This window comes from Rhincodon typus, chromosome 8 (genome assembly GCF_021869965.1).
Source record: "Rhincodon typus isolate 14 chromosome 8, sRhiTyp1.1, whole genome shotgun sequence".
NCBI classification, from domain to species: domain Eukaryota; kingdom Metazoa; phylum Chordata; class Chondrichthyes; order Orectolobiformes; family Rhincodontidae; genus Rhincodon; species Rhincodon typus.
The window spans coordinates 23,888,547-23,916,152 of NC_063339.1; the positions used below are offsets into that span (position 1 = coordinate 23,888,547).

Below are 27,606 nucleotides of genomic sequence, written 5' to 3' on the forward strand. Positions count from 1 at the left end.
GTTTCACAAAATACACCGCCCGCTGTAAATAAGAGACTGAGGACCGCACCCGGATCCTGCACTTGGTGACTTTTGATGGGGGTCTCTTATTGTTACGTCCATTTACCGGAAAGCTGCCTGCGCTACGCTGTCTCTTTTGCTACCACCTATTACTGATTATTTTCTTCCGCTGCCGATAGTGAGAGGCGGCCCTGTGCCCGGGCTGGACGGTACTCGGCAGCCCCGCTGTCGGAATGTCCGCCCCGGCCTCTGAGTGCGAGCTGTGCGGGGAGTTGAGCTCCCGGAGCGGCGAGCGCCGCCACTTCACTGTCCGCACCTCCTGCACCATCCCGGGCGTCCTGAGCGGAGTCCGCCTCCTGCAGCAGAAACTCCAGGCACCTCTGACCGAGCTTGTCCTGCAGGAGAAGCAACAGGGGCAAGGGCAGCGCTGCCCTGAAAGCCCGGCCTCCAGCACTGCCGGTGAGTCGGGGGGGACGTGTGGAAATTCCTTAGGAGAATACGTCTTAATCCATTGCAGATCTGAGTCGGAATTCTCTGCCATAGTTCAGTCCTGGCTAAGGTAGAGATTGAGAGATTTTGAGTCCCTGTGGTGTACAGCGTTACACCATGATGGTACTGAATGGTGGGCCAGGCTCGATGTGTTGAATGGCCTGCACCTGTTATCTCACTGTGGTGACCTTGTTCACGCATCTAAGATCTTGAGATGGATACCAGGGGGATGCTTTCTGCTTCTTGTGGAGACAAGAATTACTAGAGATGGTTAGTCATAGAATCCCTACAGCGTGGAAACGGGCCATTCGGCCCATTGAGTCCACATCGACTCTCCGAAGAGCATTCTACCCAGGCCCACCTTCCAACCCTATCCCTGTAACACTACATTTCCCATGGCTAATCCACCTAGCCTGGACAGTATGGCCAATCCACCCAATGAGTACGTCTTTGGAGCTGAGTGAGGGAGTGTGAGAATTCTTTTGAGGTTCTATAGAGTGCAGGTGGTTTTCAGTTTGAGCCAGGTTGGCTTGATTTTGACTCACCGGTGAGTTGTGGGGTGCTGACGGTAAAGTGTAGATGAGACCACAGACAAAACTGCCATTATAGGTGGATCAGGATGGTCCTCTCTTGCTCCTAAACCAAATGTTTCAGTCTCATGTCCCCCACAGTAAGCCAAGAGTTAATTCTTGGTGTAGCTGTGCTTTTAATTCTCCATACCTCCCTCAACACCCTCTCCATGATGGATGGAACCCTAACATCATGATAGGTGTTAAGCTTTTTTTTTTCCATCCACTGTAGTTTGAGGAAGGGATTGACTTAACCTTGTTCGTAACAGGAGTATAAAAGGAAGTGTGGATAAGCTTGCACATGCCCTGTCCTCTCATAGCCAATAGTTTGAACCTATTTCCTTCTCCATGTCCCAGCACTGCAGTGTACTCCTTCCTCCCTGCAGTGTGGAAACAGGCCATTTGGCCCAATATGTCCACACTGGCCTTCCAAAGAACATCCCATCCAACCCTCTCCCAACCCTGCATTTCCAATGGTTGAACCACACATCCCTGGATGCTATGGGCAATTTACCATGCCAATCCACCTAACCTGTATGTATTTGAACTGTGGGAGGAAACCAGAGCACCCGGAGGAAACCCATGCAGACACGGTGAGAATGTACAAACTCCACACGGTCGCCCAAGGCTAGAATCAAACCCGTGTCCCTGGCGCTGTGAGGCAGCAGAGCTAACCACTGAGCCACTATGCTGTCGTTCCTGTCCCACCACCCTTATGTTCTCCCCTCGCTAACTAGGAAATAACCCGCATTTGTATGACAGTGAAAAGGTGAAAAACTGTTGATGGAAGGGCTGAAACTGAGGGAAAATGGAACAAGGCTAATTGGCAAAAAAAACACAACACTGGGGGAAAACATTTCATGCAGCCAGTTGGGTTCAGGTCTGGAATGTACTGAGTCTGGAGTCACATTCCATTGGAGAATTCAAGAATGAATTGAATTATGAAGGAATTGTTAAACCTGTAGAGGGAGGCCATTTGGCCCTTCTTGTCTGCACTGCTCTCCATACAATTAATTGATTAAGTGCCATTCTCCAGCCCTCTCCTTGTAACCCTGCGCACGTTATCTTTCCAGATAATGGTCTAAATCCCTTTGAATGCTTCATTGAACCTGCTTCCAGTACACACTCAGGCAGTGCTTTTGAGGCCCTAACCATTCTCTGTGGGGAAAAAGAGTTGCTGCAAGGAAGAAGGCAGAAGTATTGGCTTTTGGTAAGCTGCTCCTTCAGAGAGCCAGGGTCGACATCAGGGGGCCAAATGGTCTCCTTAATTGCTGTGACCACTTTATGATTGTGTACCGTATCTTTCCCAACCTTTGAATGCTCCAAAGTTCGTCACTATCGGAGCAGAACTTTTAGTGATTCTTGTAATGTAGACAAATAATGGAACCAATTTTTGTGCAGTGAGGTAACACAAAAATGTGAATTAGATAAATGACGAACAATTTATTTAGGGTGTTGCTGAGAGATCAATGTTGGCCATGACCTCAGAACGCCTCATGTCTTCTAAAGTGGTCATTGTTTAATATCTCATTCAAAAATGTTACCTCCTGACAGTGTCATACTTTATACTGCATCTGTTTCTTTGCTGTTTCGTGGGAGTTAGGCATTACTGGCATGGCCAGTGTTTGTTGCCCATCCCTAATTGCCCTTGAATGAAGGACAGAGGACAGTTAAGAGTTGACCACGTTGCTTTGAATCTGGAATCATGTAAGCAGACCAGGGAAGGATGACAAGATTTCCTTCCCTAAAGGAAATTAGTGAACCAGATCGGCTTTTATGACAATTGACAATTGTTACATTGTTGCCATTAGGCTAGTTTTAATTCAAGATTTTTATTTACTTCAGACTTTGCCATCTTATGGTAGGATTCAAACCTGTGTCCCCAGAACATTAACCTGCAGTTTTGGACGACTAATCCAGCAACATTAACACTGCCCCATCTCTCCTTTTTAATGGTGATATGAAGTGTCAACAGACAGCAGGTACTGAAGATTTTGGATTTGGAGTCACATCCTTCTGACTCTAGGGAAAGAGCATTACCACTGAGCCATGGCAGACAACTTGGAGCACCTCGTCTTCCCTTTCCCTCCAGCCCGTACCTGCCTTCCTTTTCGTGCCTTGGGCACCAATCTCAAATTCAATCCCTCCAGCTGGTTCCCTTTACATCCAGTCTCCCTTCAACTCTATATCCATTTTAAAGAAGTTCAAAGCAAATTGTCTTCATAGTCTATCGTAGGTAGCAATTCAGAATCACAGGTGAGGAAACAAAATTTCTTTTTCTTTTTAAACTGTTTCTACAGAACAGAATTGAAGTGGCGAGGGATAGGAACTGTGGGGAAGAGGATGAACTAAAATATATCAAAAAGGAAGAGAAGAGAAAGAAGTACAGAGGAGAGTTTTTTATTTTAAATAAAGTGAAGTGGCTATTATGGGCAGACTGCATCAATGGTGGCAGTTGAGACTGCAGATGTCCCCATCTTGTGCTGCTGGCATTATGTGAATGTTATTGCTTTGACAGGAGGAATACTCTGGTAATCAAGTCCCACTTCTCCATGGAATGTCCTGAAATTGTAAACGTTCAATTGAATCACCAAGATTTTTAAATTTACAAATATCTTGGACAAGAAAAAGACTTCCACCTAATTTTTAATCAATTATCTCACAAATGTATTTATTATGAATAAAGTTAGTCTGTAGAAAAAGGCAAAATGGGTTATTAACTACTACGAGGTAAGCTTTGACCTTTAAACCCTAGCACGGACATGTTCATGCACAGAGGGGACTGGACATAGAGTTCAGAGTTATTATAGTTGGAAGAAAAACTAGGCAAAAATGAAAATCTCATCAAGAGTCCAAACCAAATGGAGTTCAAGAGAAGTTGGGTTTACCATTTGAGTGAATGGTATCAAGATTAGTCATGTCACTAAACGTGTGCTTTATGAAAATGTGGCACTAACAACAGCCATTTTACTGTATAATTTAAAATATCCTCAGGCATTCATCATAACTATATAGCCATATTCAATATATTTCCCAAACTGTATTTAAGACACAAATATCCCAGGATACATGGTGCCAAGGCACGAAACATGAGCTGCTTGCAACTAAACAGTGTTGACCTATTTGCATTAGTGATTTTAAACAATATATAATCTGATATATGTGAAGAATGCTGCTTAAAGCCTTTTGAAGTTTCCATTGAAGACTGATCCTGAATTTTCCATTAGGCCTTTTCTTGATTGATCAAGACAAGACTAATTGTTTGGAAGCCATCTTTTCCCTCCCAGTTATAAATATTCTAGTTGCCTGTTGTACAATTAGGGTGGATTCATCCTTGGTTATATTTTTGATATTGATCTTGATTTTTAAGTTGTATTTTTCTTTTTGATTTGTTTTTTCTTTTTGACATGTTTTGAACCCATGTGCCAGAATTCTGCCATTAGTAGTACATTGGAACTGTTTTAAAACACCAAGAGAACAATCTGGAACATCTCATTGTTTCATCAATTCCATCTCATTGCCTCTTCCTTGCATTTCTCCCCACGGGGGTACCTCCTAGTTTCTGCTTGCTTCGGCATGTTGTACATTTCAGATTTGCTGCAGGATCTCTATTAATAAAGAACAATGTTTAAAGATGAATAATTATTGTTACTTGAATGAAAGATTGGAATGTATTCTTGGTATTTTTAACAATGTGTTTTTGTGAAAATCATTTGTAGGTTTTTTTAAAGTAACTCAGAATTGTGCTTTGGTATTCTACAAAGCAATGTATTCTACATAATAACATGGATGTTACATTGTTTTAATTGTTAACATGAAGCTCCCTTTCTTTTCATAGTCACTGGAGAAAGTATTTAAGTGCATGTTGTTAGGCTTCCTAGAAAAGGCAGAATTCTTGACAAGTACACTTGCAGCTAGCAATAATTTGGCATGAAGTATATGTTGTTACTTATCGTCACTTTAAAATTAATTAAAAATACTGAGCAGAGACCAGTGGATTTACAGTATATCAGAAATGGCTTTTTAGTTCTGGCAGGTACTGCCTGGCAACATGATTGATTCAAACTAATAACTCAACTTGCAATACATTTTAAAAATGGTACTAGAGAACAGTCCAGCCTTTTGCACGCGCAAGAAAAAAATGGCTGAAAATCATTTTCTTCAGTTAAATGTGTTTTGTTTTTTCATGATGACAGAATTCATAATTACCTTTTGCATCTTCTGAGAAATCTTCTTTCACATAAAACAAAATCTTCATTGTTTTACCTTCTTAACTGTGAAAAGGACGTTTGTAATTTTCAGTAAAATAATAAACCATTACAAATGCTGGAAATCTGAAATAAAATTAATAGAAAATCCAGGAAGTATACAGCTGGCCTGTCAGCACTTGTCAAGGTACAGAATAAATCGTTTTCCAAATTTATTTCCTGCTAATTGGTCTGGGATTTTTTTAAAATCTGATTGGCCTTTCCCATGAGACTTACCTAGCTTCAGCTAGATGAGAAGGTGTTAATGTTGTGATGCCTACAACAGTGTGAGACTGTCTAAGTGAACTGGTTTTTTTTTGTTAATTTTGCCTGTTTTCAGTGTCTAACCCTTGAAGTGTGTTTTCAGCGAGTTTGGTTTTTAAATTTCAACTTTGCTTTGTACCAAAGCTTCCTAGCTAGTTTGCATGCAATTATTTCACTTTTTTGTAAGAACTTATTCCTTTCCTAGTCTTGTTAGTCATTGTTCAGTCAATTCAAATGAATGTTATGCACTTTTTTAAAAGTAACCTCACTGTTCCACCAGCCCCCCTGCCCCAAACAAAATGCTGAGCTTTAAATGTAATGGTTTTGTGCAGAGAAGCTGCACTATTGTACAATTACTAGGAGCAATAACTGAACAAATGTGAACATGAATTTACATTTAAGGAAAATATACTGGTGTCTGTAATATGAACATGATTGACAAAGAAAATGTTATTAATGCCAAATGAACCATTATTGTGGAGCTCTTGGTTTTAGCTATCAACATGTCTATTCGGAATAAATCTCTTGTCTGACTAAAGTTGAGCTCTATGCAATGTCTTTTAGTGTATAATGCTACAGTATTGGCTTGAGAGAATTTTTCAGCCATGGTTTGGCAACAGTGCAGTTACGTAGATGTTGTACCTCCTGATCCAGAAGTGAAGATGATTTTGATGAAGGAAACTTGTATGCTTTTGGAAAGAGAGGAATTGAGTAAAAGGTGTTTATCTTTAGTACACTGAGATGGCAATGGATCAATTTATTTTAAAAATAAGGCAGGTCAACTAAGGTGTTATCAGGATAATTTGCAACATACAAAGTGCTTCCTAAAGCATTTATAGTACAAAAATAAGCTGTTCACACAAGCCTCCTTTCATGCTGTTACATCTAACTCCATCAATGTATTAAAAGACCATCTCCCTCCTTGCTTTTTAAATTTTATTGCAAGGGCGTATTCGGTTGATTGTCCTGTTGCTATGCTTTACTCCTTCACAGCCAGTTGCTCCAATTGCCTGACTCCTTTGCATAGGCTTCAGCATCTTCCTTTTTTTTATTTGGCTTGTTCATGGGTTGTGGATGTCACTGGCTAGGCCAGCAATTATTTTTCGTCCCTTAATTACCCTGAGAAGCTGGTGGTGAAATTAGTTTAGCTGAGACACCCATAACACATGTTGGAGGATCTTATTCTGCTTGTGGAACTGAACCTTCCTGAGCCTACATTCACCCTGCCCTATCACAGGTTTCTGTAATAATTTTGGAAACCATTAGTTGCCATGCAGGAGCTTCCTGGAATTAAGGATTCTGCCAATCCAAATAGATTTCATCTGATGTTCTTTTTGGTACACGGTTCAATGAGAATTCGTCACTTTGCTCACTGAGGGGATTCCTCATGCATGAACCTAAATGGTTGGTAGACTAATGTTTTTGGGGCAGTTGGCAGGATAGCAGGTAGTAGTATAATTGAGCCTGATCCAATTCATCACCTTGCACTCCATTACAATGAGCCTTGATGTTAAACCCAGCCAATTTTTCACCCCCTTGACACAGGCTTTTAGCAAATCATAGCTTGGACGTGACAACTCCATAGACTGAGGAATAAATCAGTCTTAAACTTCACAAAAGCATGTTTAGAAATTTTAGTTTAATCAACAACAACTGAGATTGGGGTTTAATGAATGAATGGATTGGACAGACACCTTTTTTTTTCTACTGAAGGACCGAGTTGCCCACTTATGTCTTTGATTTCAGCCACTCTCTGGGGCTGACTGACAAATGACCAGACTTGGGCAATATCATTTCTTCATTTAGGACTTAAATTGTTTAGTCTAGAGATCATGATGTCACACTTGTAATGTTTGGTGTCCAATGCAGTTTTTTGGTAATATGCTAGAAATATCAGCAAGTCGAATTACCTCAGTGGTTAATCTTTCACCAAGTTGATTTAGAGGTCACACTTTAAAACCTGTAATTACAGCTCCTCATGATGAATCTTTTCTATACTTGTGGCATTACTCTTCCTCCCACCCCTACCCTTGGCTTACAGTATCATCCTTTTTGGAATTTAATATCACTTGCCTTCCACCCAATGCTGTTTCTTTCTTCAAGTATTACCAGCAATCTCAATAGTTTGCTTTTGTTATTAGTGTATTGGAGCCTGGATCCAGATGTTCAGATTGCTAATTTATAAAATGTATTTTGCTATAATTGTTTCAATCAGATGAAGATGACAGTGAAGATGAACCAGCTGATAAAGGAGATGGAGATGCACCTCCTTCAAAAAGGACTAGGAAACAATGTTGACTTACCATCTGAAGCTGTCTAACTGCTCCAGTTTGTTTGAGATGCTGCAATGACGACTTCCTTTAAAAACACTCACCGGTTTAAATTAAGGCGCTTCATGGCTGCTCAACTTTTTCTATTAATTAAAGATATTTTTGAAAGTGGACAAATTTTGAAAAACCTGACATTTGTTTATGCAAACCATAAGTGATAATTCTATAATGTTCTTGTTTTTGCTTTTTCTTCAGAGAAAATGAAGTCTTACAGACTGTCTGAGTGACAAGGACAGATCTCCGTAGTGGAAATCTTGTCTAAAGTAGATACGTGAATAGGAATATTGTGACTATTTTAACAAATTTTCAGTGATTTTTAAGACAACTAATTAAGCCTGCAATTTACCCATGTTCCCATAGTGAGCCCTAGATGATTGCTGTTAGATTGACATTGACTCTGCCGAGAAGGCAGTGGGAGTTTGTAATTAAATTTCTTCATTAAAATGACTTACTGCCACGGCACAATACTTTTCATCTCTTGCTGGCTCAACTTCAGAAGTGTAGTTCTGAAAAGGTTGCGTAATTGTATAAAACGCTGTAATACAATCCCAAACTGAAATCGGGCTTGATAGCTCATGCTTTTTTTTTGTTACTAACGTGATCTCTCGCTGCAATGTATAAGTGTGCAGTGTTGCAGATTTGGTTTTAACAAAAAAAGACACGTTCCTTTCATGAAAAACTGAATTAGAATAAATCAAACTTTTTACGTATAACATTTAAAGGTTTTGAAACACAGTAGAAAATACAACCTCATTAATCCCAAAAGCATTCCCTTACAATACTCAAACGCCAGTGAGAATGTTCTATCCCACATTGGATTTGACCTAGCTGTGGCTTCAATTCCCAGTCATGAAAATCTGTTGGCCTCTTCCTTAATTCATCTTATAACGTGGAGGTGAGAAATTTTAAGAGTTTTAACCAAACGCTTAGGGTCTAGAATTTTTCAACTAAATTCCTCACAATGAGGTAACTTATTATAACAATTCTAAACAATCTTCTCCCTTTCACATGAGCAACTACTTTATACGTCCAGTTTTGGCCAATTACTACGTGCAGAACTGACTTAAACTGAAACTAAAATGCTAATTACAAAATTACGGGTGTTTTCCTTAAGCTTCCAAAAATAACCCCAGAATCTTCAATCTGAAAGCATTACTTCGGGAGAGTTTACAAGTGAACAATGTAAAAGAATTTCCATTAACTTCCAAGTTTTTTTTTTAAGAAGTTTTAAAATACGTCATTATGTCCACAGAACCAATTAATCATTAAACTCCTTCAGGCACACACAGCCGGTATGCCACTAGTTCAAATTCAAAAATAAATTACATTAAAATATCTATGAATTACATACCTTACTACAATCATAACACTAGCTAACAACATTATTGCCATTGGTTGATGCTCTGTTGTCAAATGATCTCTTACAGGAATAGAATGATTGCAACATAGAACTCACCATGTGTCTTAGCCTAGTACCACTCACCCCCTCCCATCCGATGTTCCTTTTAAGCTACATGACTGCACGGTTGATCAGAGGGTCTGGGCAAGCCATCTGGTGTGTGAGCATTGGGCATCTTTGCAGCAGCAGAAAAACATTAAATCATAGCTTTCACCTCACGTCGCATGTTCTAACCGGTTAACTATGCAACTCTTTTAAGGGCCTCAAATTATCTTGCTACCACCACTGTCAGGCAGTGCAATGCAACTCTGAACAGTTCACCTTGTATTTTTTAACAAAATCTTCCATCAATGCTTGTTTTGACAATCATTTTAAATTGTGTCCACTGGTTCTGAATCCTTCCATCAATGGAAACAGTTTCTTCCCCATTTTGCACTGTCCAGCCCTCAAGATTTTGAATATTTCTATCATATCTTTTTAAGAGGAATGGTCTGTTTCTCAAATCTATCCACATAACCAAAGCTTCTGAACCTTGAATAATTGTGAATCTTTTCTACATCTTCTCTAATGCTATATCTCTCCTTCTGGACTCCATACTCCACTAAAGGCTGAACCAATGTTTTAAACAAAAACTGAAATTACTGGAGAAACCCAGCAGGTCTGGCAACAAATATGGAGAGAAAGCAGAGGCAACGTTTTGGGTCCAGTGACCCTTCTTCAGAACTGATTGTAGCTAGGTAAAGGTGGTATATATGCTGAAGACAGGGGTGAAGGTGTGGGGAAAAAAAACGATAGATGGTGATGGAGCCAAGAGAGAACAATGTTTTATGTATTTTTTAAAAAAATCAAACCTTCCTTAACAAGCAGTGCAAAATCTGCTATTCCTTAACCTAATGAAATTGTTGTATTATGAATTTCTGGACTGCTAATAATTCTGTCAGCAAGGATCCACAATGCATGTTATGGTTGAAATAAAGTTGAATCTCTTACAAGATTAATATTGAACCAGAGGTGCAAAATTAGTTTGAATTTTGGATCATAACTGCACTTTTAAAATGTTTTCTATGTTTGTTACAAGGTCCATATTTTAAGGAAACTATTCCTCTACCCTCCTATTTTGATAGATAGCTCTGATTGGTCTGTTTACATGTAATATTACTCGTTAGAAATTTCTAAACTTTATTTTCATTACTAAGCCAAGGCTAGAAAGTTTACTTCTCTAGGGATTACTGATGTTTTTTACTTTTTAACTCATCAAAAATCACTTAAAACAATTCTGTACTAAAACAATATTTATTGTATTTCAAAAGCAAAAGGACCAAATGACAATCATTGAAACAATTATACATCTTTAATGTATAAACATAAATATTGTTTATCATGATTCAGTTTCTATTGACCTGGATATCTAGTTACTGTAAACATGAAGATATTTCTACTCCAGGTAATGTACAAAATAAATAGTAAACACATGAGGAAAAATAAAATCTTCATGGGCTGTAGAGTTCATACAAAATAAAATGTGGTACTCAGCCATGAAGTAGTACTCACACCTGGCTATGTCTATTTGCACCACAAAGTCTTTCATATAAATATAAATTTACTTTGTCCCACAATGAACCTGAATCTTCTGCTGTCCCATATCCAAGCCAATATGGCCATTTTTTTGCTGGTCAGTCACTGAGGTAATCACAAGCATGATTCCTTGCTCAACACCTATATACAATCAATTTGCTATGACTCTACGAATATGATGGCACATTGCAACGAATTGTCAATGCACTGACTATTGAAACGCCTGAGATCAGCAAATTCCACATAGATCACGTATTGAATCATCAAAAATCACTTAAAACAATTCTGTACGAAAACAATATTTATTGTATTTCAAAAGCAAAAGGACCAAATGACAATCATTGAAACAACAACTCTTGGAACAGCCACTCTTTCAATCACTTCCACTAGCACTTCCCCAAGGTACTACCCAGTGGTCAGCAGTAGACTTACCCGAATCATAAAGTAACTTTTGGATCATATGTTTGGAGTTTAGTGGTCTAGTTAAGGATTTGTTTGTATCTTGAAAGAAAAGGAATGTTTCTTCTTTCAGAACTTTGTATGTTAAAAACATTTGTTTCTTAACATTAGCTTTCTTTGATTTGGAAATTGTGTCCAGAAGATCAAGAATCATGTGACTTTTTAAACATCAAATACAGGGCCACCAATTGCTATAAATGCAATAAAAGTGTATTAAAAAGAGGTAGACTATTGCTATTGAAAAATGTATTGGGTTAACTTGATTGCTTGAACAATCTCTAGGTTTCTAGCAGTTTCAAGTAAAACAATTCTACATGAGGAGAAGACACAAGGGAATTAAATGCCACAAGTTAGTTTTGCATGTACTCATTTGCATGGCTACCGTGCACAAAGTACTGAAACAGAGGAAACTGATCCCACAAATTGTTAAGAATTCAGTACTTGTTTATTCCCTGCATAGTTCTCTACATGAAGTAACAATGAGATAGATGCTCTAACTCCTGTATTACAAGTACTTTAGTTGGTAGCCTGTTGTTTCTACACTGAGACACTTGAATTAAATGATACAAAATACAAATTGGAAATTAAGACAACTTCAGAAGTTATCATTGAGGGAATGAATCGTACCTCCTTAGTTTTGATTATTATGTTTATCTAGTTTTACAAAGATCCAAACAAACACTTAGAAACCAAACTACAGAACAATTCTACAATGGACAAATTGTAAGCTGGGAGATTTAGACCATTTGCAATATTGCCATTGCGTGCACAAGCCATTTGATTTAGCAGTAATGAGATTTTAAAAGGCGAAATACCGACTTTGCCCAACTTAATCAAAAGTCGATAACAAAGATCCTAGCCCTAAATGATGTCAAGTAATACAGCATTCATACTGTTCTCATTAATGATTAATTTTTAAGAAATAACTATATAGTTAGTTCTTGTCAGTTGTTCATGGCTGTTCCAACACAATGTGAGGTTATTGAAAGCATTGTCAAACTCCGCCACATTTATAAGTCTCACCTATAAATCAGGTGATGATAATAGCTGACAACCTTGCTTCTTTGGAGTTTGCTGAAGAATTGCAATCAACAGAGGTCTGTGGTTTATTTCTGCCAAGTGAAGTCAAATTTCTGGTAGCAGCGAAGCACACAGCAAATGCCAAAATTAAATTTAGAATGCACATAAAAATTAGGGATCAAAGCTAAATATTGAAAATTTTAAATCCAGCAGAACAATACTCGAGATAGTAGGAACTGCAGATGCTGGAGAATCTGAGATAACAAGGTGTAGAGTTGGATGAACACAGCAGGCCAAGCAGCATCAGAGGAGCAGGATAACTGACGTTTCGGGCCTAGGCCCTTTTCTGAAGAAGGGTCGAGGCCCGAAACGTCAGCTTTCCTGCTCCTCTAATGCTGCTTGGCCTGCTGTGTTCATCCAGCTCTACACCTTGTTATCTTAGAACAATACTCGACCTATGTTTCTTATTAAACGACTTCAGAGCACCAAGATGACTTGGTTACATCTAAGCCCATCTGACTAGAACGTTAGCGCATTCAAAATTTCCAGTCCTACAGATGAATTATTTTCACTCGGGTATTGAAAACAGCAAGATACTTCTGAGTCTATATAACACTGGATATTGTTAAACTGGTTTAAACCAAATGTTCACACTCATTAAAAGACTTTATTATAAGAAAGTTTCATAATAATAGAAGCAGCAGCAAAACCAGCACCATATTTATTACAATTGTCTATATATCAGTTAAAACACATATGTATTCTGGATGAGCTGGGGTTCCAAACACTAGCACAGGTCTTAAATGCTTAAATGGCTTTAATATACATATTTTTAAAAAAAGCAAAACATTCACAGCTGTCTTATTGGCACCATATTATAATATTAGTTTATGGCAACACCATTAAATTCATTTTACATGCAGCAATCAGCCACACATAAATAAACAAAACATCCCCTGCACAGTCTGCTGTTTCCTTTCAGACAGATAAATGATCCAAATTTATGTCCCATGTAGGAGAAAATGAAGGATTAACTGCCTCAGCTCACATCAATAATCCTTCATTCCTCAGCTATTCATACTACACAGTCAGGTCAGCATTTGAGCAGCACTTGATGACATTGCTACAGAAATATTTCAAAGTAGTCTATATAGAATCAATTACTTTGGATATAGACACTTCAAATAAATCCCTATTTGGCCAAATTGTGCAACAAATACAGGTAATTTCCCAAAATGTAGTTTTCAACATCCAGATGGAGTGCAGAGAGGCAGCCTACCTTGGTTATTCAGCACTTCTTGGAAGTCAGTTAGACTCCTTTTTATACATTTTATAGAATTGTGTCAGGTTAAGTTTGTGACAGTCGTCTTTTTCCCTTCCAACTCCAATAATCAAGTCACAACAGGAAGTGAGATGAATGTTGCAAGGAATTTAATTTATCCTAAAAGCAGCTGGAATTTCCTGGCATAAGTTAATAGGCTGCAAATCAGGATTTGTATAAAATTACTTTATTAAAAAGATCTCTCCTTGTGGTACGATCACTGAAATGGTCTTCACTAAAAATATAAAAACAATTTGCATTAGAATTTGTAGAAAACCATTAAGAGAGTGCAGTATTGTTCTGTAATTTTTCACTGCAATCTGCTGCTCTACAAAGTGATACTTTGCCTGGATCACAATAAGCTGACTTTCCCCTGTCAGTGCTTTTGTGAAGGACTTACGATTATAATTTAAAATCTGATTTGTCTTTCAAATACTTTTGATCAGGTTACAATGCACGATAAATGGCTACTAGTTTAGTACAGATTAATCTTTGTTTGACCATCTTAATGCAGAGTCCAGTGCTGTTTAAATTTGTATTTAAAAATTAACTAAACAGAAAATAAGTGATCCTGAATCTCCCTTCTCCACATAACTAATAATCAAGACTCACATTGATACATTAATCACCCAAATACGATTGGCCTGTGACTGCTGGTGAACTAAGTCACACATTACATTCAGAACCTGGTGATTTTATAATATTTAAAACAAAAGGTTTGCCAGCTCTTTCAGTTTATCCAAAATGACTTTAGTTATAGGGATAGCCCTTTATTAACTGAATACATGAATTTACAGTAAACTATCTTCCTTTGCTACATTCTGGCAAGGGAGCTGAAGTGAACACAGGTTAAAGTTTTTTTGTTTGCACAAAAAAGGAAATGACATTAGTAGATGGTCAAATAATCTTTATTCACAAGGCCAGTTTGAATACACACCATTTCCAAAAATGATTGGTGTGAATGTAATCTGTGTTTTTTTGAATTAACCGAAATAGACATTTTGCTAGAAATAGAAAAACATTTACTGTATCTTATTTTCAGTCACAGTTAAAAACTGAAGTGCAAAAGACAAAAATATAAGTTTAAAGCATCTGGAAGGATAAAGAATGAAACCCCTTGCCACCAAAGTAGCCTTAAAAGAGCTCAGAATTCCCATTGGAAAATAATGAAAATTTCTGAAATGTGCACGCTGTGAGGGGTTACTGGAGTGATTCATGGTGATTGACTCTTAAAACATTAACAAAATCCAAACAATGTCAGCCTGCACAGTTGTCTGCAGGATTTGTACCATCCCAAATAACATAATTTTAAAACCACAGTAATGAAATTTCAGGTGCAGCCAGATATTTCATTACAGATTACATCAAATTAAGCACTCATGCTCTGAATCTTGATTTGGTGTTAACTTATCATAACCTAAAGTGACAGGTCCATTCATGTGTCAATTATTTTCAATCTGTTGATTTGATTGGAGGCTTTGACAAAAGCTTGGTGGCGATTGCAAACAACAGCCAAGTAGATTGGGAAAATACAGTAGCCAACTGTTTTGGGATTGGCTCTTGTACACGAGTACAGGAACAAGAAGATTTGCAGGTATGGAATCAGAAACAGGAGACCCCACAGCCAGAATGGGAGTGAAAACAAGCGTGCTGTTACTGTCTGTGTCCAAGAAGCTCCACTGCCCAGGTCCTCAGAGTTCCGTTGAATATGCTCTAAAGCCAGTTGGTTGTAAGTTTCATTTATTTCAAATACATAATAAATGGCTGCAGCACTTGCTAGAAGATATAATCCTACTCCAATCCAACCCATTCGCTGGCGAAAGTTCATCATTCTCCATAATCTACTTTTTCTGAAATATAAAAAAGGAGGAAAGATGGATTACAATAAGTGAAAATCTCAGTCCATCTGGAAGGGAACCGTTGACTCGTGATTTGCCCTGCCACCATGAAACTGCAAACAGTTCTCCCTCTGAATCCCACAGGGTTCTCGATGTTAAAACAAGGAACTTATAAATGCACAGTCAGCAAGTGAAAGAAGAAGCTAGGTTACTATTTCACATGTGAAGGGCTACCCATCTTTCTCTGATTTGATCATTACAGCCTCTCTAATGATTTTTCAGCGATCATTTCTCCAGCCACCCTCAACCAACACCTCAGTCTTATCATCTCATCTGCTTTCAAAAGGCAAACGTGTTTTTGGCTTTGATTATCTCCTTCCTACTTGGCATCTATTCTTCCGCAATTCTACAAAGTATTTAGAGGTATTTATGACTGTGAGAAATGCTCCAGGAAACATCTGCTGAGGCACCAGTGATTTCAAACTGGGGAGAGGCCATTTAGCTTCTGAGTGTGGGGAGAGATTTTCTTCATCCAACCTGTAGTCACACAAGAGTGTTCACATTGCTGTGAGACTCTTTAAATGTTCTCTGGGGTGATAAAAGGACAGATGCTACGTCTCCTGCACTTGGATGGAAAGTTGCACGGGGGTGGTGGGAGAAGACAGTGTTAATTACCTCCAATACACCAAGGTCTATGGTTCCCTTGCACTGAAACAGTAGGAGAAAGGAAGGTATTTGGTGGCATCAGGCTAGAGGTGGAGGATGGTCCATTGAAAGTGAAGATTGGTGCAAGGAGAATCAGGAGAAGGTTAACTTATTTTGGTAAGGAATGGATTGAGAGCAGAGGGATAAAATAAATGGGCAGGGAAAGAGGGCATTCAACTGCAGTGGTGTGGCAATTCTTGAAGGAAAAATGAAAGCCTGTCTAAAATGCCCCAGGGTTAATTAGAGGGCGTAGATATAAGGTGAGAGGGGAAAGATTTAAAAGGGACCTGAGGGGCAACTTTTTCACACAGAAGGTGGTGCGTATGTGGACCAGTCTGCCAGACGAAGTGGAGGAGGCGAGTAAAATTATAACATGTAGAAGACATTTGGACAGATACATGGAAAGAAAATGCTTAAAGGATAAGAGCCAAACGCAAACAAATGGGACTACTTCAGTTTAGGAAACCTAGTCAGCATGAACAAGATGGGCTGAAGGGTTGTTTCCGAGCTGTATGACTCTATGACAGCAACATTTTGTTTCCATGCCTTTTTGTTTCCACATATCATTATTAGGCAAAAGGGAATATGGATAAATTGATTTTTCAAAGTTAAACCATTGTTGTGAAAGGAATAGCCAGGTCTGAGTGTGAGCTATGGGGGGGGCTGAATTTCTGAAGCAGTGTGCACCAGTACTTTGCTGTCCACATGATTAGCAGTATCCCAGGCTCCAGAGCAGAGTTCCTGCAGCAGCAGCTCTTCAGCACCCTGACTGAGCTATTTTTACAGGAGAAGCAGCAACAGCAGCATCCCTAGTGTGACAGTCCACCTTCCAGCTGCTGCTGAGTCTATAGGAATCAAGTAGAAATCATGAGGAATATTATGAAGAACCCATCCATACTTAATGTACTTAATGTGTGCAGATCTTATCCCACTGTGAAGTTATTGAAATATCTAAGACGTGAGGGGGCTGACTACCAGGAGGATGTTTCTTTTGTCAGAGAGACTAAAATTAGAAGGGAGAACTGTTTTCCCTTACAGTGTAGGATTTTCTTCCCCTAGAGATAGTGGAGATTTTAAATTTATTTGAGGCAGAGTTGGATAGATTTCTGACAGATAAGAGAATCTACGGTTATAAAGGAAGACAGGAAGATGAAGATGAGACCTCAACTAAATCAGCCATGATCCTCTTAAATGGAGCAGGATCAAACGGTCAAATGTGCTACTCCTGCTCCTAAGTTCTGTTCCTCTGTATTCATTTCAAATATTAGTGTCTGGAATGCTCAAGAGTTTGCTGGAAATATGGCTGAAAGAAACCGCCCACATTACCAAGGCCTTATTCAAAATCAGCTTCCTCCAAGTGTACTTAATTGTTTCAAAATTACCCTGATCAAACCATATATTGTTCCCCTGTGCGCAATTGTGGCTCATTTACAAAAAACATTCTTCAGCATATCACAGTTCGATTTCTTGTTTATCTAGCCAGATCTTTCGAAGAAGATGGAGATGTGCTCCCCAATGCAGAGTAGAAGCAGAGTTCAGGAAATGTCTTTGCCATATTATCAAATGAATGAGTACAATTACAACACAATATATTCACACATAGGTATTGAAATAGATTGCAAAGTTCACTCCCTCCCCTTCAAACCAACATGCTGGCTCCGAAGTGAAGTATGTGAGTATGACTATTGATGTTAGTCACCCATCAGTACTTTTTCCAACATTGCATTTTTCTATCTCAGCCAACCAAATAAAGCCATTGTACATTAGTTAAGTACTTGATCATTTCAGAAATGTGAGCGGAAGTACCTGCAGTAAACACAGTTCATCTGATACACATTTGATGTGTTCATGAACATACATTCATCCGTTGCACCCAGGAGCAATGTAGAGGATTTGTGTTAGGCAATTCAATGATTAGCGCTGTTGAAAAGAAATAGCAAAAACAGGCTTTAAACCAATATAAAAACTGCCTTAAAACTCTGTTAAGAACCAATGTGATCAATTTTGCTTAGGAACATGCTGATTTCAGCAAACATCATAACTGGTAACAGGGTGATTTATTACTACAATAACTGGGCTATCAACTCATCCATTGTCCACAAAACCAGTAAATTTCCAATCATTAAGTAGGCCACAAATGTATTGCTACTGGCTCAATGGCATGCTGAGACACCTATAAAAACAGTGAGTTTCTCGAACAGCGAACTATTTGGAAATTAACTTGTTTGTAGGAGGAGATCTTATCCGTACATAAAGACAGAGTAGGCCATTTGGTTCTTCGAACATGCTCTGTCAATCAATAAGATCATGTCTAATCTTCTGCCTTAACTTTACCTTCCCGCACTTGCTCCTTAGCCTTCAATTCCTCTAGCATTGAAAAATATACCAGCATGTCCTGAAAATGCACAGCAACAGAGCATTCACAGTCCTAAAGATTCACAACCCTCTAAGTGAAGAAATTGTTCCTCATTTCAGTTCAAAATTATCGACCCCTTATTCTGAGACTATGACTGAGTTCTAGATTCCTCAGTCAGGAAACAAAGAATATTTTCTCACATCAAAATGTTGCAATTAACCATATTCTTCTAAACTCCAGAGAATATGGCAACCTATAGTCAACGGGTAACAAAACAGTAACAGGGCCTTAAAAAAAACAGAAGGCTGCAGGAAAGCTGCAAAGTATTCAAGCAAGTTCACTTTTTGATATAAATCAGGCAATACTTTCTCCAATGATTTCATATAAAGATGGCATTGTAACAAAATAACTTACAGCTTCAGCACCAACTTAAAAACACATGGTCACTGATAAGTTAACAAGGCAACTACTTCAGCTGAAGATCACAAAAATGAATTTCTTTTGCTAAAGATCTGAAGAACGCAAAGCCAATATCTTTCCCAAGACATACTGCAAACCAATAATGTTATTCAGACTTACATTTAGGTAATAAATAATGTATTTATGGAGTTATTCATCACATCTTGCAGAAACATTCTGAACAGTGCTTCCTTGAATGAGTACCATTGAATGCTCTTGATGCTGTATGTGTAAACATGCATGATTTCACGTTAGTCTTTTGGTGGTGCAATTCAGAGACAAATGTTGGCAATTCCAATAATTCCCTTGTTCTTGTATGAAAAGCACAAGATCTTTCATCCACGTGGGCATGCAGTTGAGGTTTCAGAAGGACAGTCCTCAGACAAAGCCCCACTGCCCCAGAAAAGCACCAAAATATTCACGTGCGGTGGCAAAATTGTTATCAAGATCAGCCCTGACCAAAGCCAGTGACAGTGAGACAGACAAACATTTACGGAGCACAATGAGATGCCCCACGGCCATGCAAACCATTTCTTCGTCATTTTTGGGCACTTGAGGTTAAGTCACTGTTCTAATGCAGTGAAACGTGGCAGGAAGAGACCCAGACACAGCTACGGCCGGTTAATCTGCGCTGTTAATAATGTTGTCATTCACGACACGGTGGAAAAACTTCGTCGCTCTCATCTTTCAGGAGTATTGGGGCGGTCGAGGGGGAGGGGGGTGATTTCTTTTTAAACTCCCATGTGGGAGAGAACAGTTGAAGGTTTTATGCAAAAAGCCGGCACCTCTGACAGTGCAGCATCCCTACCCAGGGCAGTCCTGTCCTGTAGAGCCGGAGTCAGGAGAGTGCCAACACCCGGGGCTGATGTAGACAGCTCGGCGAGCCGGCCCTCCCTCTGAGGAACTGACGGAGAGACCGAGCTGTCAACGCCGGGGCCTAGAGCCCGACCCACTCCCAGAGCCCCGGGCCGTACTCACCATGTAAAGAAAGGAAAGGCAGCTACAGGACCGGCGAGAGGAAGGGAAGGGGCCGCCGCGGCGCTCGATCCCCCTCCCTGCTTCAATCCATCGCTTTCTTTCTCCCTATTTCCGCGGCCTCCGCCGGCTGACGAGTCATAAATCGACCACACTTCCGTCTCCTCACCAACTGTATCCGGGCTGTTGCCCGGGGAACCAGGGCACAAGAGGTAACCTCCACCACCAGCGGCTTGTGTTGGACTCCGGCGCGCCTCTAGCGTCTGGAGGACCTCACTTCCCTTCACATTCTCTGCACACTGGTGCAATCCAATTGAGTCACAAATTCAAATTGATTAAGTTTTCTACCTTTTGGTGTCAGACTCATTCGGAACAAGAGTAAACAGAAACCCCTGGAGAAACTCAGAGACAACAAGGTGCAGGGCTGGATGAACACCACAGGCCAAGCAGCATCATAGGAGCAGAGAGGCTGACGTTTCGGGCCTAGACCCTTCATCGGAAATGGGGGAGGGGAAGGGGGTTCTGAAATAAATAGGGAGAGAGGGGGAGTTGGATAGAAGATGGATACAGGAGAGGATAGGTAGAGAGGAAACAAACAGGTCAAAGAGGCGGGGATGGGGCCAGTAAAGGTGAGTGTAGGTAGGGAGTTAGGGCGGGGATAGGTCAGTCCAGGAAGGATGGACAGGTCAAGGGAGCGGGATGAGGTTGGTAGGTAGGAGATGGGGGTGGGGCTTGAGGTGGGAGGAGGGGATATTTGGGAGGAAGAACAGGTTAGGGAGGCGGGGATGAGTTGGACTGGTTTTGGGATGCGGTAGGGGGAGGGGAGATTTTGAAGCTTGGCCTGCTGACCAGGCCAAATTTATCCCTCAATCACTACCATGACAAAATTATCTGTTTATTAACTACTTCATTGCTGTTTGTGGCAGCTTGCCATGTGCAAATTGGCTGCAGTGTTTCCTAAAATAATGACTAAAATTCAAAAATACTTCATTCACTTTAAAGTCCTTTGAAATATGATTGTGAAGTGTGTCATAAAAATGCAAATAATACAACCTAGCTATCAGAGGAGAAAGGTCCTTTACTTCCCAGCATAGGATGATATTACTTGTCATAGCATTGTACCCTTTGATGATAATGGAGCTTTCATCATCTACTTTAATACTATCAACCAGCTCTTTGGTGAAGACAAGAAACAATCATACTCCTGTAAGAAGACAGAAGTCTATTTATTCTAACTTGATGTTTCAGCGCATTAACAGTGTTACTTTTTGACATAAGCTACGAAAAGACAAATTATCTATGAGTTCAGAGTACCATAACATATTTAGGTATCTATCTCGTGAGAAGCATGATCAAACATTGTCAAAAAGTCATAGGTTCGATCCCCAGTTTGTATTGAGTTATCTGAACTCATCCAAGCCAGCAACAAGATATTAGCTTCTTCAGGCTAAGGAGGAAAAAAATTCTTCCAGGAATCTCACTTTTGTTCATTATTGGGAATGTCACCACCAGCAAATTTCTTTCCAAGGCACACATCATCCTGTCTTAGAAGAAAAAAATCACTGATCCTTCACTATTGCGAGGTCCAAATTCTGGAACACCCTTCCTAACAGCACTGTGGTTATCTCTACATCTCAATGACAGCATCAGTTCAAAAAGACAGCTCACTATTATCTTCCCCAGCACAATTAAGGACGTACCAGCTAGTGATGCCCAAATCCCATGAATGAATATAAAAACAAATCAGTGACAACTTCTACTAGCGCATATGCACGAACATTAGTTGACATTCTGTACAATCTGGACAGTGGAGCTCCTTCTGATGAAATAGATATTTCTGCGAATTTTATTACAAGTAGCTGGAGATATACTCATTGTAATTCAATTAAGGCTGACTTTGCCTCCTTCTTACAGACTGACACAAAATTACTTCTTTCTACTTGGTTGGTGCATCACCCATGAGCAGCCAATTGAAATATATAAACTCGTCCTTTCAAAGGTTTGCAGGTAAATACTTACCATGGCCATAAAACAAAACAGAGAGGCATATAGCGTTCTTCAAGCTGTGCTGAGAATCGATTCATATCTGGGCCACCAGACTGGATGCAAAAATTGTTGTCACTGTCTCTGGGAGAAAATTATATGCTGCCTGTTGTGAGTTGTGTGCATGTGGATGTCAGATGAGAGCACAGTTATTTTAGCTGTAATTTGTTCCCCATACATTCCATATACAGTCGGTTCTGCTATAACATGATAGTTACGTTCCTGTGCTATAGAAATAATGGGGCCTATAGGAAAAGTGGGGTTCAGGGCAGACCACCAAAAAAGTCACTCAAAAATCACTCAAAAGCCTAACACAAAGGATAGCACAGTTTGAATCAATGTTTAATTCATATCTAATCATGAAATAAAAGTAAATTTAACACCTTACCTTGAAAAAATATCAAGATGACTTGATGGGGAAGGAGGTTTTGAGGTTGCTCTGTTCTTAATGCCGGGGCTGAGGGTTGTTGTCGTCATCATCATCATCACCTTCAGGTGCGATTGTGGTTGCAGGGTTAGGGCGAAAAATAATCAATCCAGAAGTGTTGTGGTTCATTGTCTTCGGACTGTTTCCTCGGAGTTGGCTTAAAAAAGACATCCAGTTTTTGCTGTTTTTCCCTTTATCTTTGTTCATGAAGAAGCAGCTCATAGGGTGTCAATGAAGATCTTACTTCACAAACTGCTACCCTGCTGCATTCTATATTGTAATCGTTGTCCTCTAATCACTGCAACTGCTTCTCAAATTCCCTCAGGATAGAAGATAAAACAGAAGTAGAAAGATCTCGTGGTGCTGCATCCTGGACTTCTTCTTCATCTCTAGCTTCCAAAGTCATACAATCCTTTGCCCACTTAACACCTGGAGCATGTGTTTCATTCTTAGAAACGTAGGTTATTGATGGTATTCATTTCCAGTATAAATCTGTCTCATCCTAATTGAAAATTTGATCTAAGTTGTAGCCTTCTTTGCCAATTAATTCTTCTACTGTGGGAGGGAATACCATTACTTGCTCCTCATCTGCACTGGCAACTTCAACACATAACTTTACGTTATGAAAAGTGTAGCGGTTCTTAAAATCAGCAAACCAGTCACTGCTAGCACTAAAGGCAGGCACATCTGCAGGATTTTCAGCTTTTTATGTTAGATCTTCATAAATTGATATGGCTTTCTCTTTTATGGTTAGAAAGGGAGTCCCAGATCATGTTTTCACTTGGCCTTCTATCCACACACTTAGAAGTTGCTCCATTTCCTCAAGTTCCTTTGGCCATGATCTCTCAGATTTGCTAGCACTCAGACTTGTTCCAGCCATATAGCTTCCTTTAACCTTTTCTGCATTGTCTCTAATGATACCTAAGGTAGACTCTTTCATTCCTGTTAGGCAAACTATATCACATGTTCTTTCGTTATGTTCAAAACGTTTTGTCACATCTAATATCTCTTCCAGTTTATCGCCTTTCATTTATGTTCACCACCTTCAATTTTAGCACCAAGGCGCTTCTTGCTAACATTGTTGTCAGTTTGTCCTTGCATTTTTGTGGGTAACACGGCAGAATTTGCAAAAAAAAAATGAATATCGTGGAGTACTGTACCTCTCACAGAAAGCACTTCACAACAAAGCCCGCGAAACGATCGTGTGATGCGGGCACAGTGACTCTCAGCGCTAACATTGTGTGTATCCACGACGAAGCCTGCGAAACGATCATGTGATGTCAACACGTACTTCTCCACGTACCGGTGAAATCGTGTTATAGCCAACACAAGTTCGCATTTTAGAAATTATGAAATCACATTGTAATGAATTCATGTTGACAGAACACGCGTTATAGCAGAACCGACTGTCTCTTTCTGCCACTTTAGGTTCATGCATAATGGATGGGTACAGACTGTGCTTCTGTTGGTGCATGCAAAGTCACACACCAGCAGGAATCAGCACTTTCAGGACAGGGAAAGGAGTCAGCTGAGCCGTCAGCAAACATATTTAGAAAGTCAGAGATAGTGGGAACTGCAGATGCTGGAGAATCCGAGACAACAAGGTGCAGGGCTGGATGAACACAGCAGGCCAAGCAGCATCATAGGAGCAGAGAGGCTGACGAAGTCACTGTGCTTTGGCATTGTGTCACTTCAAAGGTGCTTAGTGCTACATCACACTAACACTTGCCTTATAAAATTTGAACCTCGACATTCCATGGTGCTTCACAGATACTTTGCAGTTGTAGGAGAGATGGCCACAAGCCCTGTGGAAAAGATAGGTTTTCAGGAAGCTATTAAAGATGGGGATTGTGCTAGGAGGAGTGTTTAGACAATTAGGCTGTGATGGCTGGATATGACATCGGCTGCCATTTTTGGAAAAGCATTCAAAGAGGGTATGCATTGAAAAAGGAGAGCCAGGTGGTAAAATTCATGAGCTGTTGCTTCTAGCTGAACATGGTTGCAGAGGAAGGATGAAATGAGTCACTGAAGAGATTTGTATTGCAGGACTAAGATTTTAATCTGAGGAAACAGAAAACTGTGGAATCCAATAAGGACAGGGCTAGCTGCACTCAGACATAGAGTGGCATGCCGCTTGCGTTACTAGACTGGATAAACCAGAAAATGTGGTTTGATATCCTACCATGGCAATTTAAGGATTTAAATTCGATTTATCAATCAAATTGCCCACGAAGCAGTTGCATTGTTGTCCAAACAACAGAGTAAGCAGTCTGCTGTTCGTACCCGATCTGGCCTATAGGTGACTCTAGTCGCATTCTGATAAGGATGAATGTTAATTGTCCTGTGAAATAACTAAATAAGCCCAGCAGTTGTATCAACGTTTCTCAGGGCAAGTAGAAACGGGCAACAGGTATAAAGCTAGGGAGAATCGGCAGGGAGCATATTCAACTTGCGGGTCTAGACGCAGCAAAGTCATGATTAATAATTTCACCACATGAGGAGTCAGTCCTTGGCAGAGTCAGCGTGACTGGGATGTCTTGGATGTCAGAATCGTAACAGATCTAAGCTATTACCAGAATTACTATTTAAAAAAGAAAGCTCAACAAGTCCAATAGAAACAGAAAGTTAGGAAGTTGAACTGAATAATCTTTACAAACGCTCGTTTTTCAAAAGAATTGAAAGTGACGCCCCCTATTGAAAATGATTGTCATGACTCTTATTCAAAAATCATAAATGCTGTTTAGTAGCAGACTGGAGTTTTGAATATCACCGAGTTGTTTCCTGACACACTCTTACAGGCGATGCTAACCCAGCAGTTCATGGCTGAATCATTAAACTATGCCCCTCCACCACGTCTGTGCCAGTCTGTCATTCATTAACATACATAGAACCCAGAACATAGATCAGTCAACCACCGAGTGAGAATCCCATTTTTTGAACCGATTTTTTGGATAATTTAAAATAATGTGTATAATTTATGGCGCATAATTACCCAAAAGACCTGTCGCCGGTCATTTGAGAAACGTCAAGTCCTCCATTCTATTAAAATATACAGCAGGATTGCTGACTCTAAACCACAAACTCCAGGAAATTATGTTTCCAGCTTTATGTGAAATGGGTGATTTGGGCAGTGTGATGCGCTGTCCACTTCTACAATATATTGTATACAATCCAGGAGTAGGCTACTCTGTGTTCACCAAAAAAAAACCCTCAAATTTTCGTTAAAAGAAGCATGTAACTCAAAGGCAGACCCCCACTCCTGGAAACCCTGTAAGGAGAAGGTCACTACGACTTGATCAGTAAGAGCGAGTGCTACTCACCAGCGTCCCCCACCCCCATTCCAGTTTAATGTAACAACAGAGAATCCGTAGTCTTCTACAGAAAATTCTAACTCGAAACGTAGCACTGGATAAATGTTAACCCCCGGGGCAAGAAAAATATAAGTTCCAGGAATAATTTAGTCGTCACCGGTTAGCTTGAAGGAAAGAAATACTTGCATCTGTGTAGCGCCTTACATGGTTTCGGGAGGTCGCAAAGCGCTTTACAACCTTTTTTTTGTTAGAAGGGCGGTCGCTGTTGCAATGTACAAATCGGTTCAGTGGTGAGCGGTTGAAGGATTTGCATTGCACACTGGCAAGTCAGTCGTCAAACTTTCCCCTTGATAGAGTGTGACCAAGGGTGCTGAATGAAAACAGAAAAAGCAACGGATTGTAGTTGGTTTGATTGCGCTGTTTTGCCTTTGTGTCTACTCTTAAGTACAGCCCAGTATTTCGCTGCTGTTAGAGACTCGGGGGCGTTGTCATCTTTCGCCGTGGTTATTGCAGGGAAAGGAAGTCCCAGTTTAAACAGCGTGAGTACTTTATGTTGTTGAAAATCAAATGGATACATTTTATGATCGTAACTTTCATGCTCTAAACCGGTATTGACAAGCGACGTTATTTAGTTCTCACGTTTAGGAACTCGATTATATCATCCTCAGGTAATGTATTTTCATCTTTGATCTCTGCTCACTCATATTTTCACCACTGTGTGTATGAGTGGATGTTTTGGGAAATATACACTTGTACTTGAATGTATATTGTCTCATATCCACTGTGGGTAAGGACTAATCGCTTTTTCGGCGTGGATCATATACGTCCAGATGATTCCTACCGGGTGTCTCCAAGCTTGTTGCAGCTGATGAAGTACTATGCAATGTTACTACGTCATTGCTGTAATGTTGGAGACTTTACAATGCGATGATGACCAGATAATGACTATGCTATTGTACAGAACTGAACTGCATTTGTGACTGGATATATATAAAGAATTTTTTTCACTGATGACGGGTGAGGGTACATATTAGGCAGGAACAAAAGTAGAAGTTGCTGGAAAAGCTCAGCAGGTCCGGCAGCATCTGTGAAGAAAAATATCAGAGTTAACTCTTCGGGTCCGATGACCCTTCCTCAGAATTGCACCAAGGGCATTGCTGGAGACGCTGTCTTTTGGTTGTGACGTTCAACGAAGCCTTGCTTGCTATTTGTGGTGAGCGCAAAGTTTTAATGGCACTCTTAGGGGAGTTATCTCTGGTGTCTTGGTCAATATTTATCCCTCAATCAACATCACTAAAACAGATCATATGCTCATTATCACATCATTGTTTGTTGGGAATTGCTGTGTGCAACTTAGCTGCTTTCTTTTCTATTTTGTTTTATCCAGAAGTTATTTTATTTCAAAAATACACTTTATTCATAAAAAAAAGTCATTATAGCATATGGACAAAACAAGCAAACATTGGAGTTTGACTCTATCCAAACAAATCAAAGGCATTTGTTTGAACCAGACTCTATTTACATGCAGAGATAGTAGGAACTGCAGATGCTGGAGAATCTGAGATAACAAGGTGTAGAGCTGGATGAACACAGCAGGCCAAGCAGCATCAGAGGAGCAAGAAATGAGCAAAGAAGGGTCCAGGCCTGAAATGTCAGCCTTCCTGCTCCTCTGATGCTGCTTGGCCTGCTGTGTTCATCCAGCTCTACACCTTGTTATATTATATTTACATGCATTTGAGTCAGCAGGCGGGTCTGATAACTGAACAGATCCCCACTTAACTTCAGCAGCAAGACCTCAGATGATGGTCTTTCCCCACTG

At 39.9% G+C, this 27,606-nt stretch overlaps 2 protein-coding genes across 6 annotated transcripts; one reads left to right on the top strand and one right to left on the bottom strand.

The window, feature by feature from the left end:
• Window positions 1-11,736, top strand: si:dkeyp-55f12.3 (uncharacterized protein LOC568418 homolog). Of its 3 annotated transcripts, XR_007262638.1 has the most exons (4): window positions 226-459; window positions 2,132-2,268; window positions 2,904-3,314; window positions 7,785-7,893. XR_007262638.1 is itself a non-coding variant. In XM_048599955.1 (3 exons), the coding sequence occupies exons 1-3, from the start codon at window positions 234-236 to the stop codon at window positions 7,887-7,889; spliced, it is 468 nt and encodes a 155-aa protein (XP_048455912.1). In that variant the 5' UTR covers window positions 226-233; the 3' UTR covers window positions 7,890-11,736. The 3 variants fall into 3 exon arrangements, 2 of the variants coding, with proteins under 2 accessions (XP_048455913.1, XP_048455912.1); XM_048599955.1 differs by lacking the exon at window positions 2,904-3,314 and having other exon boundaries at window positions 7,785-11,736; XM_048599956.1 differs by lacking the exons at window positions 2,132-2,268; window positions 2,904-3,314 and having other exon boundaries at window positions 1-459; window positions 7,785-11,736.
• A 1,263-nt stretch (window positions 11,737-12,999) lies between these two features.
• Window positions 13,000-20,257, bottom strand: tmem251 (transmembrane protein 251). 3 transcript variants are annotated; one of them, XM_048599957.1, is made up of 4 exons: window positions 20,010-20,257; window positions 19,152-19,253; window positions 18,023-18,136; window positions 13,000-15,523 (listed from the first exon to the last, which is right to left on the bottom strand). In XM_048599957.1, exons 3-4 carry the CDS (start codon window positions 18,070-18,072, stop codon window positions 15,109-15,111), a joined length of 465 nt encoding a protein of 154 aa, XP_048455914.1. In that variant the 5' UTR covers window positions 18,073-18,136; window positions 19,152-19,253; window positions 20,010-20,257; the 3' UTR covers window positions 13,000-15,108. The 3 variants fall into 3 exon arrangements, with proteins under 3 accessions (XP_048455914.1, XP_020384483.1, XP_048455915.1); XM_020528894.2 differs by lacking the exon at window positions 19,152-19,253 and having other exon boundaries at window positions 20,010-20,253; XM_048599958.1 differs by lacking the exons at window positions 18,023-18,136; window positions 19,152-19,253 and having other exon boundaries at window positions 20,010-20,254.
• Between the last annotated feature and the right edge of the window lie 7,349 nt (window positions 20,258-27,606).